Genomic DNA, 18,987 nt, shown 5'->3' on the forward strand with positions numbered 1-18,987 from the left:
TCTTAACTTCTCATCCAGCTGAGGGTCACAGGCATGCTGGAGCCCATCCCTGCTGTCACAGGCCTAAAAGGTGGGCACAAACTAGTCACTGTGCCTAAGCATGCTTTTTTAAAATTTATTTTCCTTATTTACAGAATCACGGTAATGGACTGTGGCTCTCGTTCAACTCTATTTTCTCAGTTTTAAGAAGCGTGTGACCTTCAGCTACAACCATGATTGTTTAAGTGGGCTGAGAAAGAGAGAAAACTGCCCCTAGAAACCTAATCATAGTGATGCCTGTGGATTATTGCAGGGACACTGCTTCTGTTCCTGTTAAATTTTTAAATGTCATTTCTTATTGCTGCAGGCACCACAAACAAAGCTCCAGTTACCTTCATTGTACTGAGGAAGAAGGCAAAAAATCTCAAATGCATATTTCACAACTTCAACTAATAAAACCAAAACTGTGTGCACAGATAGATTTATTAAAAAAAAGTTTCTATGTCATGCGGGCATAGGGACTGCAAATGTTCCAGTGTTTTACAGTGTTTCTGCGTTCTTGTTGCGCGCAAGACAAAGACGAAAAATAACAAGAACATCAGATGCCATAAATTAATTTAACACTGATAAATCTGAAAACATTTAAACTGCAGGACTTTAAGAGCAGACCTCAGGAAAAGATGACTCAAAGCAATGTTCTCACTGCTAAATCATTTGACTCCGTCTTCAAACCGAATAATGGCTGCTTGCATCATTTTTTACTGTCATTTTTGTGGAGACAATGTGTTCTAGTTACATTAGAAAAACCATAGATGAATGGTTTTATTTTTATATTGAAACATCAGATCCTCGTCTTTATTAGTTATTATTATTACATTTGTCACTTTGAAACTACTTGGCATGGGCTTGGCTATTGATTATATGTCACTTTATGGGCTAAGGGGAAAGCTCAAATCCCATTTGGCCACTACTTTAATCAATGTTCACACTGGTGTCAGAACTGTCTAGTTCTATTATCATGTAGCAGAATTTAATGAACACCATCCTTACAAACTAGATCCAGTAATAATCTAGTTTGTGTGGCAGATGAATCACAAAGCCACTTATCGCCATCTTTAGTCTTATACCTGCTAGCACTGGAATTTTGGGCAGCATTCAGTTTAGTGGTGTCTGGTTAATAATTAGTAATTACTCAAGCAACCAGCCTGTGGTTTTAGAAGGCCGTTTGGTAGATTTTCATATGCACTTATTTGTGTCATACCCATTTATCTCCAGTTGAGGGCAGAAATACTACTGATGGGGTTCTAATCTCCTTTGAATACAGAAGCAGGGAAAGAAGAGGGGGATAGTGTGAAAGAAGAAGAATGCAACCTTCATGCGCACCTTGTAAGTGAAAATTTTAGAGGTGAGGTGTGCACAAAAAGCTTTTGTTTTAATCATCTGACATGAGAAATGGTGCTCCACCTTAAGAACTACCAACCCCCACCCCCGCAATGCCTTAAATAAATCATCGCTTTGCACCACCACTTGAGCCAAAGAATGAAGACTGTCTGCGTGTTATCGGCTGAGATTAAAAAAAAATAAAAATCCCAGATCTTTGCGGCTCCAGATTTCACCCGGAAACATTTTAATCACAATTTCATTTCACAAAAAGACATTAGATGTATTTGATGAGATTTCACTTACACGCATAAAAAAAAATTAAGTGAAGCAATAATTACTTACTTACTTAATTCGTAGTATAAAATATAAATTTTGTGATGGGGCATTGGTGCCTGTGTCTATTGATACTGGAATGTCTGCTTGTCTCTGTGTCAAGTATTTCTATCGCTGTATTGTAATTTTTGCCCTAAATCTTGCCGCTGACATATACCACCCTTTACATTTTAAATAAAAAAATGAATCTAATACTTAACCTAAAAAATTAAAGAAAAATACACTAAAACTGAGCATTCTAAAACAATAAAAACAAAACTAAAATGACGGTTTAGCTCCGGAAACCGAATTGAAAACAAAAAATTACAACAAAAAAGGATATTAAATACAGTCATAGTCTGTGTCACTGTGGTCTAAAATAAATATAGCTTTCAGAAAGGGAAACATTCAGTTTCTGTACGTTTTCTGTTTCAGATTGAGACGAGTTGAGTAGTGATATTACCGACGGTCCATGAACGCAGCGGCAGAAGAAGGACGGATTCCTGGCAACGCCGCAACAAAGCTAACGTTAACCATGTACTGCTAAACCGTGTGAATGCATCAGCTTCGCAAACATGTACTTAGGTGTTTATCTGGAGTGTTTACCAACTGATACCTACCTCATAGCTTCCTCAAAGGCGCGTTAACACATTCACAATGGAATTTTTTAACGAGCCAAGCTAGCCCAGCTAGCACACTTTGTCTTCGTCGCAGTGACAAACGGTTGACTAGCTAACCAGAACGAGTTGTTGTTAGCTTCGGGCTAGTTTTGGCGAATATGGCAATTGTGTCTGGGTCCTGTGCCAGGGTAAACGGGTCTAGAAACGGGCCTCCTGTGTCAGCTACACCCTCTGGATCTGTCGGGCAGTCTCAGCCCATGATAGCGGTGTGGGAATGGCAGGATGACCAGGGTTACTGGCGGCCTTACAGCGGCCAGGTGAGCGCCTACATCGAGCGATGTCTGTCACCGCGGGGCCACAGAGGAGGAGCACCCGGCTCTACGAGCATCTGTCTCGGACAATCAGACCCCAGCCTGTCGCCTTACCTCATTGACATACCAAGCTTGAAGCAGTTTCGACAGGACACAGGTAAACATATCTAACACGCCATGGCATGACCTTAACGTTTATTCCTCGTTAACGTTTTTGCCTCAAACCTCACAGGCCCGGTTTGTGTAACGTTAGCCAGCTAGCATTAGCTTGCAGGGGCGCTGTTGTTATGATTGATATAAGCTGAGAAGTATCCATAAAGTTACAGTTCTTTAGCGACATTTTTACGTGAACCTAGCTACAAATCATGAAATACGTCACAACATTGTGAGGTTAACATCTAAAGATGCTTGGTGTGTCTTAAACTGTCATAATTTTGTGTGTGTATATGTGTGTTTTAAATTAACTCATAGCCATGTATGTAATGTGTCATTAGTTCTGGCATACAAGTGAATGAACAAGGGGCTTTTCGTTTATGTCTTAAAAACATAACACACACACACACACACACACACACACAACGTTGCAGTTTTAATTCCGTTTATTCACTAAAAATCAATGTGCCTCTTTTCTTTTCAGGTAAGACCCGGTCAGTACGCCGGTCTCTGTTTGCCCAGTCCTCCGGCCTTGGTAGTGGTGTTTACTGGGAATGGGCCAACGATGAAGGAGGATGGACCCCATATGAGACGCGAACCTCTATCCTTTTGGAGCACAGCTATCAGGCTCGCCAAGGCACAGCAGATCTGGGCCCGCATGGATACAATTATATAGTGGATCTCACATCTCTGGCGCAGGTTAACAAATCGACGGGTTTCAGACGCCAGGTGCGACGCCAGTGCAACCTCCCCTACCCGCTGGCTTCTTCCGGACCCCCAGCTATCCCCTCGGGCCCCGCCTGCTCCTGCCAGCAGTGTTTAAGCCACAGCAGCACCGGACCCATGCCGAGCCGTTCGCGACATTCCTTCTCGTCAGGGAGTCTGAACCGGCCTAGTCTTCAAGGCACAGGAAGGGCTGTGGCGGCTCATCCTACTTCTGTCTACTCCCCATACCCCAGGAGACCTCTCTCAGTTGGTGGCATGTCCTGGGGCAGCCCCTGGGCTCCACCGACATCTGGCAGTCAACTTTCTGCACCTCTGACCAACTCTACCAGTGCCAATGGGTTAAGGTTGGTATCTGACACCTATCCTAGATTGTGTGATTTGGATAGATGTGCAGGGTTCATGTTACAAGGTCCTCTATCTGCTTTCCTCTTCTTCCTCTTTGTCTTTCCTGCCTCTGTCAGTGTTGACCTTTCTTGTAAAACAGGAAAGGCAGAAAAAAAAACAGATCTGTAGCTCCAGTACTTCATTGGTATGTTTGCTTTGGCTCACTTCCTGTGACTCTTGTCTGTGTCATCACTGACCTCCCTTCCTTTTGTTCCAGCTAGCAGAGAAAGCTTACTTACAGGACAAAGTGCTTAATTCAGTGGAATAATAAATATCTAGTTCACTTGCAGCTTCTCTGGGCTTTAATTTTTTTGCACGCTGAGTTTTAGCCACTAGAAATGAAAACTAGTGTATTAAAAACATGGTTGCTCAGTAGACAAAAGAATTGTCTAAATTTTTGCGGTGAATGTTTACATTCACTAAAGCCCACACTTTCACATTTCTCATTGAGGTGTATGCTTTAAAAAGAGAAATGGTTGCCATGTATTTAATTTAATTTTTTTAACTCCTGGATGTGGATGCTAAAAGAAGGCGCACCGATGCATGAAAAAATAATTATTATTGTGTAATAGTACATCATAATACTCCTTTTCAAGTACTTTAATTGCCAAGTCTTTTATGACTGAAAAAAATGTTGCAAGCTTCCTGTCCATTGAGTAACTCCACCCTTTTGGGGCACGGCTGCCTGTGGTGTTCTCCCTCTTTGGCAGCCGGCTTCAGCTCTCTGTTGCTCGCTGTGTGGCTCTCCTGGGTCACTGTGCCGCCTGGGGCTCGCTTCGCCCCATCTGTGCCAGCAAATTTCCTGGCGGGTGCCCTTGTAACACGAACTGCATGGTCAAAAACATCCGTTAGTCTGGAACCAGCATCATCCTCACCTGTATTTCAATTCCTTTATTTTGTTTTTCATTTGAATTGTATTTAAAAGTTTAATCTCAGTCACTGTACACTTATGTTTAACTTAATGAACAATTGTATTACTATCTTTATTTTTACAGTTGCGGACATGCTGTCATAGCCCATATTCATTCAAGCAATATGTTGTTCAGACTGTAGTGCACAGAGCTCTTTGGCTACAGAAATAGTCCACTACCACCTCAGCACTGAGTCAGTGTTGCCTTTTTGCAGCCCTTTAACTGGATTTAGTTTAGCGCTCCATCATACTCGAGGACTGACAGCTGCCTCTTTTTCTACTGTTGCAAAGTAAACACATTCATTGGGCACATATCCATCTGTATATTGACTGCAGAGTCACGCTCCCTGGTTGCTCTGTGCACATGCAGTCACTGCTGAGTTGTTGTTAATCAGTCTTAGACATGGATAATTAGTCATTCACTGAGCTGGAGACAGTCAGTAAAGGTAAATAAGCCCTATGCAGTTACTCCCTGACAGGTTTAATTTTCTTGCTTCTGGCTCTAGTGCCAAAGCTTTTCCTTTTCTCTGATTGCATTGAAAACTAAAACTAAAACTGTTCTTCCTGTCTGGTTCATTGTTGCTTTTTTTGTTGTTGACTGAATGTCACCGTCTCTGTTTCCTGCCCTCCAGTGTTCCTTCCATCTCTGTGCAGCTGAATGGATCCACCAGCGTGAGCTCTGCCCTAGCAGGTAAATGGGTCACTGACCATCCATCCTCAGCGTAACCCCTGCTCTGTCTATCCTTCAGTACACCTCTCAGTCAGTTTCAGGTTTTATTCAGTAGACTGTTAGTTTTTTTAGATGCCACTCCACTGCATTTGTTTTCCCTGTGAGTGTCCGTCTGTTTAGGAAAAATCTGCCAGAAAAAGCCTGAAGGAGGGAGGTAAAAATAAAAATGTGCGCACCCTAAATGTTAAGCAAACATCAGAGAGAGGCTTAACTGATACCATCCCATTTGTCATAGCAGTGTACCTAAAAACAGCTTCTGAAACAGCCCTATTTTGTGTGTGAGTGTGAGCTCGCACAAGTTTCCTCATGCTGTGCAGAACATTTGGCTCTGGATGCAAAAGCATGATTAACTTCAGCATTCAGACTTGATCCTATAAGACAGCTGTGAACCCCCCACAACCAAAAAGCTCTGGTTTTTGATTGATCTCTTAAGTCTCTAACAACATAATAGTTGGATGCGCAATTGAAGGGTTTTTCTTGCACATGAAACTTTGATGCACAGCAAAGAGGTTTTGGATTTCTACCAAAAGGAAAATCACCAGCACCGTGATAAGAACACACTACTATTCAAGCTTAAAAATTCATTTTAAAATGGCCAGAAAGGACAGAAAAACTTCTGTTAACTAAGGCAACACACACTCTTCTGCTTGCATGTGTAGAGACCCTGCTTGACTTTGACAGGGCCCAATGTGTTTCATTTGACGTAAGCTTGTAGTGAAGGCAGACATGCGAAAGGTCAGTGTGACAGAGGAGGATACTAGGGATGGGGAGATGGAGGGAGCAGCTGAAATAAGAAATGTGGTGAATCTCTGACTTAATGTTTCAAGCAATCTCAGGATCACCACGTATAATTATTTTTTTTTCATAATTTCTGTAGTATTTTCCCAAAAATGAAAATGCAGAATCCTGCTATATGTGACAAAATATCTGCATGCTTCATGTCTTATAGACTGTTTTCTTGTGGCACACTCAACTTTGCTTGAAACTAGGCTCCTAATAACAAGCATGCATTAAAAAATAAAAATGGAAAAATTGATATCATGTCATGATAATATCAGAAGTAGGTACAGGTACTCTTACATCCATGTATTTGTATTTTGAGTTTAATTAAAAGGCCAGTATTTCAAAGCAATTTCTAAATTTGACTGCTGGTCTTTGCTACATTTTCAGACTACAAAAATCCTAAAGTGAAAATTTGATTGACTCCAGAATACTAACTCGATTTAACTGTACTAGAGTCCAACTGATAAGGGATGTTTAAGACCAAAAGCAATGCCGATATTTCTTCATTTAAGAATCTGATAAATTGGCCTTTTTTTGTTTTTTACCAGGCACATTAAACATAAACAGATATTCCTAACATTTGTTATGTGTAATAATTTACTCTGACTATTTACTAATGGCTACTTGGGGCTCTACAAAACCGAGTCAACCTCCATTGACTTCCAATGATTTATAGCCCAGTTATAATGAGCTGCTTTGGTCTCTGTCTCTGATTTCATTCTTTAATAACAACTGTAAAGGAGGGCCTTTTCTTTCTCAATCACCTGTTTTTAATTAAGGGTCACAGCCACACTGTCATGCCAACAGCCGCTAGCTGCCACCTCGGACTCACCTCGGCTGATTTGAGTAGCTGTGTTTGTGGTTGGTGCCTTTGGTTCCAGCATAACAAGCAGATACACATAAGAAGTGGTGACACCATCATATTTGTTTGATGTAATTGGAAGGTATAGAAAGACTGTTTGCAGCCAAAGGCTTATTAACACTTGTGAAGTCCTTTCTAATCCAGGTGGTGTGCTCTCTTTTTTTTCTCATTATTAAATATGTTATAAATAAAACTTTGAGCATAGGGTTTCACACCTTATTTCCCACTTATGAATGACTCATTGTCGCATATTTTTAGCACATTGATTTTCCTGAGGTGGTAAAATCTGAGTGCAGTTTGATGTAGTACATCAGCAGGTTTCAGTTGTCATAAAATGGCAGAATTGAAAAGCAATGCATTAATTTGTTCTCTGCTGCTCACTCCTAAAAATTATGAGTCAGGTTGTGTGCTGTGATAAACTGAATCAATACAATCAGCCCGGAAGAAGCAAGTAGACCAGAACCTCATTAGTGAAAATGCTGAACTGAGACCCGAGGAAATAGTTTCAAATGGAGGGTCACTCTTACAGTTTCTTCTCCAAATGTACAGCTTTAATGGTCTTTGTTCAGGAATGAATATTCATAGGAATAAGAACTGTAGTTTGTACAGTTTTGTCAAGAATATAAAATAAACAAATGTATTAATTTCCTGGTTTGAGATTGACTCGAACTCATTCCCACGTTAGCTTTGTTAGTGCAGATACTGGTGCAGACACAAGCTTAAAGTAAATTAAATTATCTTTACATCAAATGACCAACTGTTACGTTCCCCTACGGTGTCTAGGTGATGAGGGGGAAGTAACAAAAAGTGTCCGGGTCAGAAAAAAGAGACAGAGGCAAAATGGTTAAATTAAAGAGTTTTATCAAAGTTTCTATTAATACTAACTAAAGAGACGGACAAGCCGCTATCACCATTTAAAGAAACAAACAAAACTCAAGCGTTGGTGAAAGTACAAAGACAGTCAAAAAGAGTGCAGCTCACTAGCTGTAACCACTCACATGGCACTCTGGCCCAGAGCTCACCTTTCCCTGGGCTTAAATCTCCTTAATTACTGACGAGAGTCGGCTGCACAAAAGGGAAAGGTGACACCTCAGGCAGAAGAGGTAGTGGGACACGCCCACACAGGCACCTTCAGGAGGAAGCCCTGCTAGGGCCGTAACACCAACACATGCAGCTGTTTGCATGAACGTTGCTTTGGCTTTCACTAGCCTGTCGTTTTCATACTGGAAAACAGGGGAGCTAGAAGATTGAACATGCTGTAAAGGAATCAGTCTCTGCTTCAAGATTGTCTCCTGGAGCAGCGCTGCACCTCTTCCTGCACACCTGATTTTTGAACCTTTGGATCTCAAATAACCTTTTTTTTTTTTTTTTTTTTTTTTTTTGTGGGAGTGAAAGATCCTGTTTTCTGTGGATCAGGTGTTAGCATGTAGGGGCTACAGTTTGGATAGTTTGCAGTTAATTTTGTCCTTCAGATTTCTCAGGATATTAAAGTACAGCCAGAATACAAAACAATACTACTGGATTTTCACTGGGAACCAGTGAACTGTTCTTCAAAGATGAACGCTTAATTATGAGTTGTGACATGCTAGCTTTACCAGTGGCAAGTTTCTTTTCTTTTAATTATGTAGTGGAGTAATGTTTAAGACTTGTTGGCAGCTGTAATCATCTTCAGTGGCATCCAATCTCATTACCTCATGTTTTATCAGTCTGATGCTTGGTGCCGTCTTCCATTTTTGTTATTTCACGGCAGTCATCCTACCATCCATAAACTATTTGATTTTTTTTTGTCTTTAATGACTTGGTGACAATCCATATTCTTCAAAAATCATGCCAGCCTCTATCTGCATTGACAGTCAATCTTTGGAGATGCAGCTCTGATCACCAAGGATGCTACTGAGCAGAGATAAGTTTGACTTGCGTGGTGAAATTGCATATACGCCCATTAAAAGTGGTAAGAACAGGACTTCCAGTGGGCTGGATTCAGAGGTGCCCAAGGAGACAACCTTGAAGGAAAAACTGGCCAATTTTTTTTTTTAAAAATGTAAATACATTTATAAAATATGGAATTTTGAGCAGAGCTGTAGGCTGCATTTAAAAGATGCCTACAGTTCTGAAAAGTTAAGTTAACACTTCTGTTTGGAAAAACAATTGTAGTCTATAGATGTCTGTGGTAAAACTAACCCACCACTCACTGGATCTGTGACCTTACTAAACACTTTTGTGATGAGTTTGTAATCTCAGTCACTAGTTTGAAGTCTAGTTGGGTCATGATGTTGATTTTTCGTGTTTGGTTAGAGTAAAGTGGCTAAAGCAGGGTGTGCTAATGCATGAGCGTGCAGTAGCCTTCATCGTGTCCTCAGCAACCAACATCTTCAGGTCTTAGTTTAACTGTGTTAAATATTCTTGTTAATCAGTATCAGAATAAAGAGACTCTGTGACCAGAAAACTCCTGAGCAGCAGCAGTTTTGTAGCACAACTGGAGGCCCATGTTTTGCTAATAGTTAGCCCAAGTCAGGCTGTACCTGCCAAAACCGTTGACCGCACTCAACCAAGTGTTTTACTTTTGTTTCTTCTGAGTTTAACTTCTTCATTTGTAAGAGAATGGAAGTTCTATTTTTGCCTGTCTTTAAACGGCACCGCACTTAATCGTAAAATTGAAACTTTTACTCCACATTGCAGAGGGTTATTGCGCTCTTGTAAATCATTCCCTGTGGCCCGACTGGTCAGACTTGGAGCTTCTGGGCACAGTCGATTCCCAGTGAATCTTTTGCTAGCACCAGGACGCCCTGTGTTTTGCCCTTAGCTGATGAGATTTATGTCACCACTGCAGCAACATCAGCCGTGTTCACAATCAGCACAGTGGATTTAAGACGAGGGACAGCCACAGTAAACCAGATTAATTTGTTGAACATGAACAAGTATGGGTTTCATTTGAAAATCTCTGCCGTCTGAGTGTTATTGTTTTTTGTAAGTGTGTTTGGACAAGGCTCGATGTGGGCGCGTCAGCTGCTGCTACCTCTTGATTTGTTCCCTTCTGCCTCCTGCATATCTCCACTTGCCTCCTGCCTTGCTCACCTGCCCCACTCTGCCTTGTCCCATCCCGCCTCAACCTAAACCAACCCCCACCCTACCCCCCTCCACTTCCAGGCATGGCCTCCATTTTGATGTCAGCAGTGGGACTCGGCGTGCACTTCACCTCTGCCCCTCTCCCTCAGCAGCAGCAGCATCCGCCGCCACAGCATCAGCAGCCTGCTCCTTTCTCTCTTCCTCCTCCTCCTCCTCTCCTTCCCCCAGCCAACAGGCCCATCAAGCCCCACAGCAGCAGCAGCACCAGCACCAGCAGTTCAGTTAGGAGAGCAAAGAGGCAGCACAGGAGAGGTAGCTACCACACCATCAGTCCTCGAATCTACCTTTTTTTTTTCCTCTCATCAACATCATCGTCATCCTGTGATCTGCTTTTCATCCTCAAGCACCACACGCTTGAGGAACATTAAATCCTGCATTGACTCACTTTCACGCAAGCGTACTGACTATCTGTGTTGGCTTTGATTCAACTATCACAGGCTTTTCTGCTGTTTCCCCCTCCAGTGTCATTCAGGCTCTTCAACTCCTGCACCTCATTAGCTTTAACTTCCTTCTTAAGTCTGCCTTAAGTTGGCTAAATGCGGCAAAAAGATGCTCTCTGGCAGAATGTTTCAATTCTAAATACAAGTGTATAGATATGGGTGATAAACTACAGGAAGAAAAACCTGAGTAAATAGTCTGTGGGGGGCAGTAAGTGCAGATAAGGGGAATATCTTGCCAAGCAGCTCAGAGTGGATCGACTCTCTCGGCTTATGGTGGCGTTTGCTTTCATTTGTAACATATTTATTACAGCAGCAGGTCGTCGTTTAGGGTTGTTGACATCAGGACAAAATGTTGGTACTGTTCCAGCTTCTCATGCAAAACGACATTTGAAAGAAAAAGCTGCTGGAGGTTGAGGTTTTCTCTCTGTTTTGTGCGTGTTAAATGGGCTTTGCTCATTTTCTGTAGTTTGGTGTCACTCGGCTAATATGTTACTTGTCACTTTCACATTATTGCTGCCGTTCTTTGTTTCTCTATGTTGTCACAGCCGCTTGTTAAAATAAACAGGTCACGTGTCAGCGATTAGAAGCACAGCGAGTCTGGAAACGGGTCAGTGAAGTTGTTGTTTTTTGCGTTTCTCAGCTGGGAAGAATTAGTCGATCTTTAAAAATCTGTATTTAAATGGAGCTGTCTTACGCAATAAACGTAAAACGACGAGGATGAGCGTTTAGTTAGCTCGCAGAGTTTTCTTTCCTAAACAGACTTGACACTCACGCTTGTGCATTTGAGAGAATATGTTAGCAAAATGCAGACAGTGTCTGTTTCAATGTCTCATGTTGCCAATCAACATTTAATGCTCGTTGTTCTGCTATGCATTCACGTCTTCCCTCTGCATCACATATTTACATCGGCTGGTTCTTGATTGGAGGATGTTGGTCAAAATTGGACACAATTTAATGGTAGTTAAAGATGGGAAATGTCTGACTGAAATTGTATTTTGAGATTGTGACACAAACCATTTCATTTCATCTCATCAGAATCTCTTCTTGCTGCTTCTTGTATGCTTGTGGACTGGCCTGTTTTGACTCAATCGCTCATTGACTTTGCATTTTCTCCTTTTGTTCCTCTTTCAGCATCAACTCAGAGACCCGAGGACGTGATTCAGCGCTACATGGAGGTGGTGGTTGGAGTACAAGACGAGGTAAATGTTTCCGTTTTTCCCCCGTCTACTCCCAGATCTGTTAGAAATGAAAGAAAAGTTCATTTATTGTTTTGATGAACAATTTTTGCATGAATTGGATTAATGATTCTTTTGCTCAGTATTGAGGTCAAAAATATTTTACACAATTAGCCATTAAACACTCAATGTCACTCTTTTTGTTACTGGATTTCCATCATCTTTAAATGTAATTCGAGTAAATAACACTTTACCATTTCTACGTTGGTTCAAGCCCCACATCTGATAACATGTCCACGCAAATTGTCTTTAACTTGAAGAGTATAAGAGATAATCTGGTTGGGAATTATTCCCAGACTTTGTTTTCTCCTTAGCGCTCCTCCCTTTAGCGGCTGCTACAGCGGATCATCACACCACAGCATCCTCCTCTGTCACTCCAGAAATCTGTGGTCGTCCTCTTTTCTTCCCATCCTTTGCCCAGTATATCCACCATCCCTCCTCTGTGCACATGTCCAAACCATCTCAGTCATGTCTCTCTAACTTTTTTCCCAAAGCTCAACCTGAGCTGAATGAAAATTTAGCATTTTTAATTCTGACACCTGTAGCTCCACCGTATCCTGTGTTGTGACACCTGTAGCTGTTTCTGCGTGTCCTCCTAGACCAAAAGACTTTCTGCTGTCTCAGCTCAAGCTTAACTAAACACTGAGTTTGGACTTTTTAGAGAGCCACAATTCAAAACTGAATGCAGCACAAAAATTGTTTTATCTCAGCTGTCTTGTTCGATAGTGATTGTTGAGCCGAATGGTAAATAAGTTTCTGTGAAGTGAGTTTGTGTTGTGTAATTTTGCTCTGAGCATAGATATCTCATGTGCCTTCAGGACTGTATTATCTGCATGGACCAACTGTCCAACCCATCTGGCTACGAGACCCCATCCACAGAGGAGGGAGGCCAGAGCATCCAGCCAGACACTGTGGGAAAATTCATTAAATGTGGGCACACCCTGCATATGCTCTGCATGCTGGCCATGTACAACAATGGAACGAAGGTAAGAGACTTTTATCAGCAGTGTAGCCTCAGATCTGAAGGACGAAAGCCACCACAACTGTGTGAGGACTTTTATTTAATCTTTATTTAACCAGTAAAAAAACCTGAGATTAAAAACATCTTTAAAAGAGTGTCCTGCCCAAGAGAGACAGCAGTACAGTCAGAAGTTGCATAAATTAAACCCCCCCACCCCACAGGAAGCCAGAGGAAGTAAAAAAAAAAAACCACACCCATAGATTACCTTATTTGTTCGCCTCAGCTTTATCTCGACTCAGTGTGAAAACCTCTAATGGATTTGGCACTAGTTTATGGGCGTACTAATTTCTCTCTATCACCAGGCGTGTTGGTAGCTACATCTGTCATCATGTGGCCACAAACATGTAGTGACAGCGGTTTGGGGGAGTAGAGCAGCATCACCAACATTTGTAACATCACCAACAAAACAATTTCCCAACTGGTGTTGATTCTGCTAAGGCCGAAGATGGAAAGATGCCGACTGTAAGAGTCTGTAAGTCTGATGGCCAGGAAGCCGGTCCTGGCTACAGCACTAGCGCCTCGGCCACGTTTGTTTCTGGTCATTTCAAATGCAGATATGTGGAAGGATGAATTTCTACTTCAGAGAATAATACCCTGAAACAAAGTCTATAAGTTCAATCTTTGTACTTTTAAACAACTGCCCACATTCATGATGATCAAACATGACCAGCAGCTCTAAATCTAAAAACAGTTTATCGGTGAGGTGAGTCAACACATTTTGAAATAAGGTTTTTTTTCCACCACAAACAGAATAATTGGTGATTAATTTTCTCTCGATTGACCAGCCGACTCATTTACTGCTCATTGATTGCACCTTCAAACTTGCTCTTGCATCATGATCCACTCATGAGGAAGTTGTTGAGTGTTTCTGCTTGTTTCTACTGATGGTTTGGTTGACGTGGCTCTCTGGTGTCTTCGCCTCCTCCTCCGCAGGATGGCAGCTTGCAGTGCCCCTCGTGTAAGACAATCTACGGCGAGAAGACGGGCACCCAGCCGAAAGGCAAGATGGAAATATACAGCATCGCACAGTCGCTGCCAGGCCACCCAGACTGCGGCACCATCCAGATAATCTATAGCATACCACCCGGCATACAGGTACTGCTGCTGGTGCTTCTGTTTCTTTCAGCTGCTTCTTCTCTGCCTCCATCTCACCCTCCACCCCAACCCTCTGCATGCGCTCCTCCGCTACATCCACGAATCTTCTCTGAGGTCTTCCTCTTTTCCTTCTCAATCATCATCCTTTGTTCAGCATATCCACTGTCCCCCATTTGCACATGTCCCACGTGTCTCAGCCCGAGCTGTCCCTCTGATGTACTCACTCCTAATCCTCTCCCTTCTGGTCTCCAAGCAAAAATCTCCTGATCTCCAACTCTGCCACCTCCACCTCCTGTTATTTTGTTAGCTAAATCATCTCCAAGCCATACATCAGAGCAGATCCTCACCAGCCGAAAAAGCACGTTCAGGCGGATTGTTCAGATACTGGACACAATCTGCTGTTGCTAGATTTGACAGGCTGTCAAAATCAATAGCACAGATTCGTCTGCTGTCCCTGGAGAAAAGAAGCTCCTGGAATAGTTAAAAGGAACCAGAATCATAGAAACCTGTACTTTAGAAGTAGACTAGTTACTGATGTTATAAAATGTTACAATAACAAGACAAAAAGGTCAAAACTCCTGCAACAACTCCATTGTCAGACCATCCTCAATGTGGGCTATGATCACAAGTTCACAGAGAGCTGGGGAAAAAGGAGGAACGACCATCTTTCTGTTGTGTCTCGACAAATTTTCCTCAGTTTCATACTAGGAGCAGAAGCATGAGAGTAATCTCAAACTCAGGGGTGTTTTTGTATGTTTGTCTGTGTCTGTGCCAGCACATTTGGACGTCTAATTAGAGGATGACTGGAAGAAAAACTGTTGCCTGGACGACAGCTTGTTCACCATTAGCCAGGGCTTTGTAAAGTAGTTTAACAGTCTGATGCTCGGCTTTGCTGCTAAAGAGCCTTTTCCTGCATGCTGCTGTGAACGGCTCAGAGTTACTTCCTCCTTTTATTGCAGCGTTTTAGGAAAGAAAGCCCAATTTCTTTCGCAATTTCTTCTGTGTGTAAATCTGACTTTTATGTATTTATTTACAACCTCCACATACACAGCCGGCCTGAAGTTGTAAGCACTTAAATGCGGTTTGTATTGATCTGTTGGTTTACTGTTAACAATCTGCAAAATCTTTGATTAGATTATCCGACTGTTCCGAGTGACCTCTCTCTCTCTGTTGTATTAAGCTTTATAACTTAACATCAGTCACTTTGTGTCCTCGTCACCAGGGTCCCGAGCATCCCAACCCAGGCCAGCCGTACACCTGTAGAGGCTTCCCTCGCTTCTGTTTCCTGCCAGACAACGACAAGGGCAGAAAGGTAAGAACATCAACTTGCCGGAAGTCGACAGGCGAACGTCATCTACCCAAACATCGGCGTAGTGCTCCACGAGGACTCCAGCACGCTGTTATCATTAATGTTGTGCTCATTTATAGGGCTGTGTTGTTTTCATGGTGCATCAGTGCCTCATGCCGTGTTCACTGGTAACCACAGTCGTACTCTTTAGAGTCTATAAATAATCTCTTATGTAATTCACTAATGGAAAATTGGATTAAATTATTCCAGTTGTAGTTTATCTGTGCCGCGCCGCAGACTCATTTGCAGCAGCAGACGCTGGCGGGTGAGCGCAGCGAGATTATGAAAATATCCCCACGTTGGGGACACAGCCGTATTGTATTTTCTTAACGTAGGCTCTCTGCTACAGTTCATGACCTCAATGATCTATTTTGTTTTTCATGCCACAATGAAATACATGGATGGATTCAGGTCGGGACTGCAGTGAGACCAGTTTGCTTGCAAATATTTAAATAAGCCAAGAAGGGAAAGAAGGTAAAAGTTAGAGACCCTAAAATAATACAGAAAAAACCCCAACAATTAGACAGCCTCCATCTGGTCTTTAAGTCTGACGTCATTAGTGTCCAAACTCCACTTCAGGTCCCAAAGTCAAAGGAACACTGCAGCATCACTGAGAGTTACAAACTGTCTAAATTATTTTATCTGTAATAAAATCCATCCATAAAAACAGATTTTATGAAATTTAACACAATTAGCAGGAAGTTAGCTCGCTAGTTTCCACCTAAACACGATATAGCATGTTCTGACTGACGGATTTCTGAAAAAATTCAAACGTACAGCTCTGCTGTCACTTCCAACATAAATGAAGAAAAAACTAAACAGCAGTGACGTTTGTAGGGTTACTGAAGTTGGGCTAGCTGGTACATAATGATGTGCCACGTGATCGCTAGCAACACAGCGATGTTAGCATAACATAAACACAGTGAAGCTGGAGGATGAACGCTAACGTTTTAAGTTAACGTGAGGGTTCCTGATGGTTAGGGACAAATGCAGGCGCATGGCAGGATGCTGTAAACGGACCAAACTTCAGTCAGGAGAACAACTGATCCATCCACAATACGAGGTTAGTCATTAATATTACAGCTGGGCTGTAGTTACATCGTAAGGTTTTAAAAACTGAGCTTTCAAACATGCTGCCGATGAATAATGGTAAATAAAACCGAGAGAGGCCGACAGTTATCACGGATTTTTCTTTTTTTTTTTCTTTTTAGGGGCTTGTTCAGATTAAATAGAACAAGATACAAAGCATTAAAGCATGTTGAAAAAAAACAACGGCCTTAATAAACGCAGAGTAGTTTAAACCCGGTAGCAGGGTTCATAAGTCATCACTTAAAGACCACATGAGCAAGCACTTGGCAACAGTGGGAAGGAAAAACTCCCTTTTACCAGGAAGAAACCTCTCACAGAACCAGGCTCATCTTAAGTTATTGAACAATTGTTTAATTGAGCTGTGAACTATTCAGTGACACGAACAAAAGTAACACAAACAAACGCAACAAATCTATATTTTAAAGGCTGGAAAACGATGAGATGATAAATTTCAAATCCAGCCGTGTTTCACGAGCGCTCCTTGTGTTTCTGCTGTAAAGGTCCTCGAGCTGCTGAAGGTGGCGTGGATGCGGCGTCTCATCTTCACCGTGGGAACGTCCAGCACCACCGGAGAGCCCGACACAGTGGTGTGGAACGGCATCCACCACAAAACCGAGATGATGTCCAACTTGTCGGGCCACGGCTACCCTGACCCCAACTATTTGGACAATGTTCTGTCTGAGCTGGCCTCTCAGGGCGTGACAGAGGACTGCCTCAAACCCCCAGGAAGCGGCAGCGGCGCCAGCTAGGCCTCAGCTCCGAGCTTCGCACGCTTCCACTCACCGCTAACCCACCGAGAGTTAACCCTCCTGAATCCTCTGCTCTGTGCCCAGGTGGACTTCCTGCAACATCTGTGTGTTAATAAATTCATGTCAGCGTCCACCCAAACCTCATGGAGTGAGCGAAGGGAGGGAAAGTGAGCTAAATAAAAGCCTTGAATCCTCTTTGAGAGGAGACACAGTTGGAGTAGAATTGTTTGGTTGCGTCACGTGTTACAGGAGATTGGACTCAGATAAAAAAAACAAGAAAAAAGCAGCAGGGCTCCACTGACTGAGCCCTCCATCAAACCTCCATCAGCTGGAGGTTCTTTCTGTTTATTTGTTCGTCCGTTTGTTTGTTTGTTTGTTTTATTCTACTCTCTTCTTTTTCTCATCAAGCCTCATCTATATCCCCTCATTCGGTTTCCATGAGAATGGGAGCTTACGCTGGGGATAAAACGTCTCACAAGCACTTTAGTTCCGACGCTGCATTTAGCTGGCAAGATGTGCGATCTCCCCATAAAGGGCAATTCTTCTTCTTCTGTTGTTTTTAAATTGGTAACTAATGCCAAAGTGTTTCTGCTGAAAACGTTCACGTTTAGCTCAGCGACACCTCTCGTAGCAAACTCCGTATTGATGAGAAGAGGCAATATTTACTGTTGTAAATAAATCTAAAAAAAAAGAAAAAAGAATTAGACAAAAATATGTTTAAAAAACATTTAACACTACTTCTGATCTGACCGTGATATATTTAACACAATTTGATGAGAAGAAGCACTCACAACAGTCTGATTTTACTTTTTATTTTCGGATGTGCAGAACCTTCGCCGCGTTAGGTTCGCTCACTTAAATGTTTTACAGTTTGTGTTGCCGTGTGTGACACGGGGACAAGGTGTATAGCTCCCCGACGACCTCAGTTCTCCTGTCCAGACAGGTGTAAACGGCTGCCGAGATGAAACAAAAAAACAAAACAACGGCTCTGGATGAGAACATTTTTAGTGTGACAATCAAGGTCATCGGACTCGTCTCGATTTTAAAGAAAAAAAGATCCTGCGGGTTGCCGCCTCCTGTATTCACATGCATTATTCTGCTCACAGTACTGCAGTACAGTCGCTCAACTCAGTCTTGACATGTATACAAACAACAAGAAAAAATGGGGGGAAAAAATATCTGCAATAAAGACATAATGCAAAACGAGCCCTGGTTCGTCTCTTGTATCCGAGTATCTGTTTGAGCTGACGAAGCTTCAGTCTGCAGGGTTGTGTTGCAGTTTTTGTACTTTAAGGTGCTTCAGGTCCTTGTATGCGACCCCCGCTAATTAGCTGCTGTATGACCACTCGACGGTGATCATCATGGATAATGGCTCTCAATACATGGCTCCCTGAAGCATTATAGATTGGCACCTAATCACGTCCAGAGAGGGCAGAAAGAAGATGAAGGTGGAAGATGTCTGATGGGGCTGTAGGTGGTCACAGCAAAACGCATTATCCTGATTATTTGCTTTACTTCTGTCTGTTATGGTGAAACGACAGCTGGGTTTCCTTTGCAGGGAGTGTGGCCTCAGCACACTTGGAGGAGCTCCTCCAGTTAAAGGGAACCAGCTGAGGTGGTTCTGGTATCTGACTAGGACACATCGGGGATTGCAGGGATGGACCGCTGGACGGGATGGACGTCCATCAAGTCTACATACATCAGCCAGCAAAACAAAGAGTCTCCAAACAT

At 42.5% G+C, this 18,987-nt stretch overlaps 1 protein-coding gene across 2 annotated transcripts; it reads left to right on the forward strand.

Moving 5' to 3' along the window:
• The first annotated feature begins 2,152 nt into the window (after positions 1-2,152).
• Positions 2,153-18,462, forward strand: dtx2 (deltex 2, E3 ubiquitin ligase). Of its 2 annotated transcripts, XM_087847505.1 has the most exons (9): positions 2,153-2,762; positions 3,243-3,828; positions 5,411-5,469; positions 10,301-10,531; positions 11,851-11,918; positions 12,773-12,940; positions 13,909-14,070; positions 15,293-15,382; positions 17,008-18,462. In XM_087847505.1, the coding sequence occupies exons 1-9, from the start codon at positions 2,453-2,455 to the stop codon at positions 17,254-17,256; spliced, it is 1,923 nt and encodes a 640-aa protein (XP_087703631.1). In that variant the 5' UTR covers positions 2,153-2,452; the 3' UTR covers positions 17,257-18,462. The 2 variants fall into 2 exon arrangements, with proteins under 2 accessions (XP_087703631.1, XP_087703632.1); XM_087847506.1 differs by lacking the exon at positions 10,301-10,531.
• The last annotated feature ends 525 nt before the right edge of the window (positions 18,463-18,987 follow it).

The sequence above is a fragment of the Neolamprologus brichardi genome, chromosome 10 (genome assembly GCF_056152115.1).
Source record: "Neolamprologus brichardi isolate AB-2024 chromosome 10, ASM5615211v1, whole genome shotgun sequence".
In the NCBI taxonomy this organism is placed as follows: Eukaryota; Metazoa; Chordata; class Actinopteri; order Cichliformes; family Cichlidae; genus Neolamprologus; species Neolamprologus brichardi.

Bases quoted from the DNA above. Each gene is read 5' to 3' on its own strand.
- dtx2 (XM_087847505.1), top strand. From the start codon at position 2,453: ATGGCAATTGTGTCTGGGTCCTGTGCCAGGGTAAACGGGTCTAGAAAC. The intron at 12,941-13,908 runs GTAAGAGACTTT...CCTCCTCCGCAG, and splicing joins TGTACAACAATGGAACGAAG to GATGGCAGCTTGCAGTGCCC. The intron at 15,383-17,007 runs GTAAGAACATCA...TCTGCTGTAAAG, and splicing joins ACAACGACAAGGGCAGAAAG to GTCCTCGAGCTGCTGAAGGT.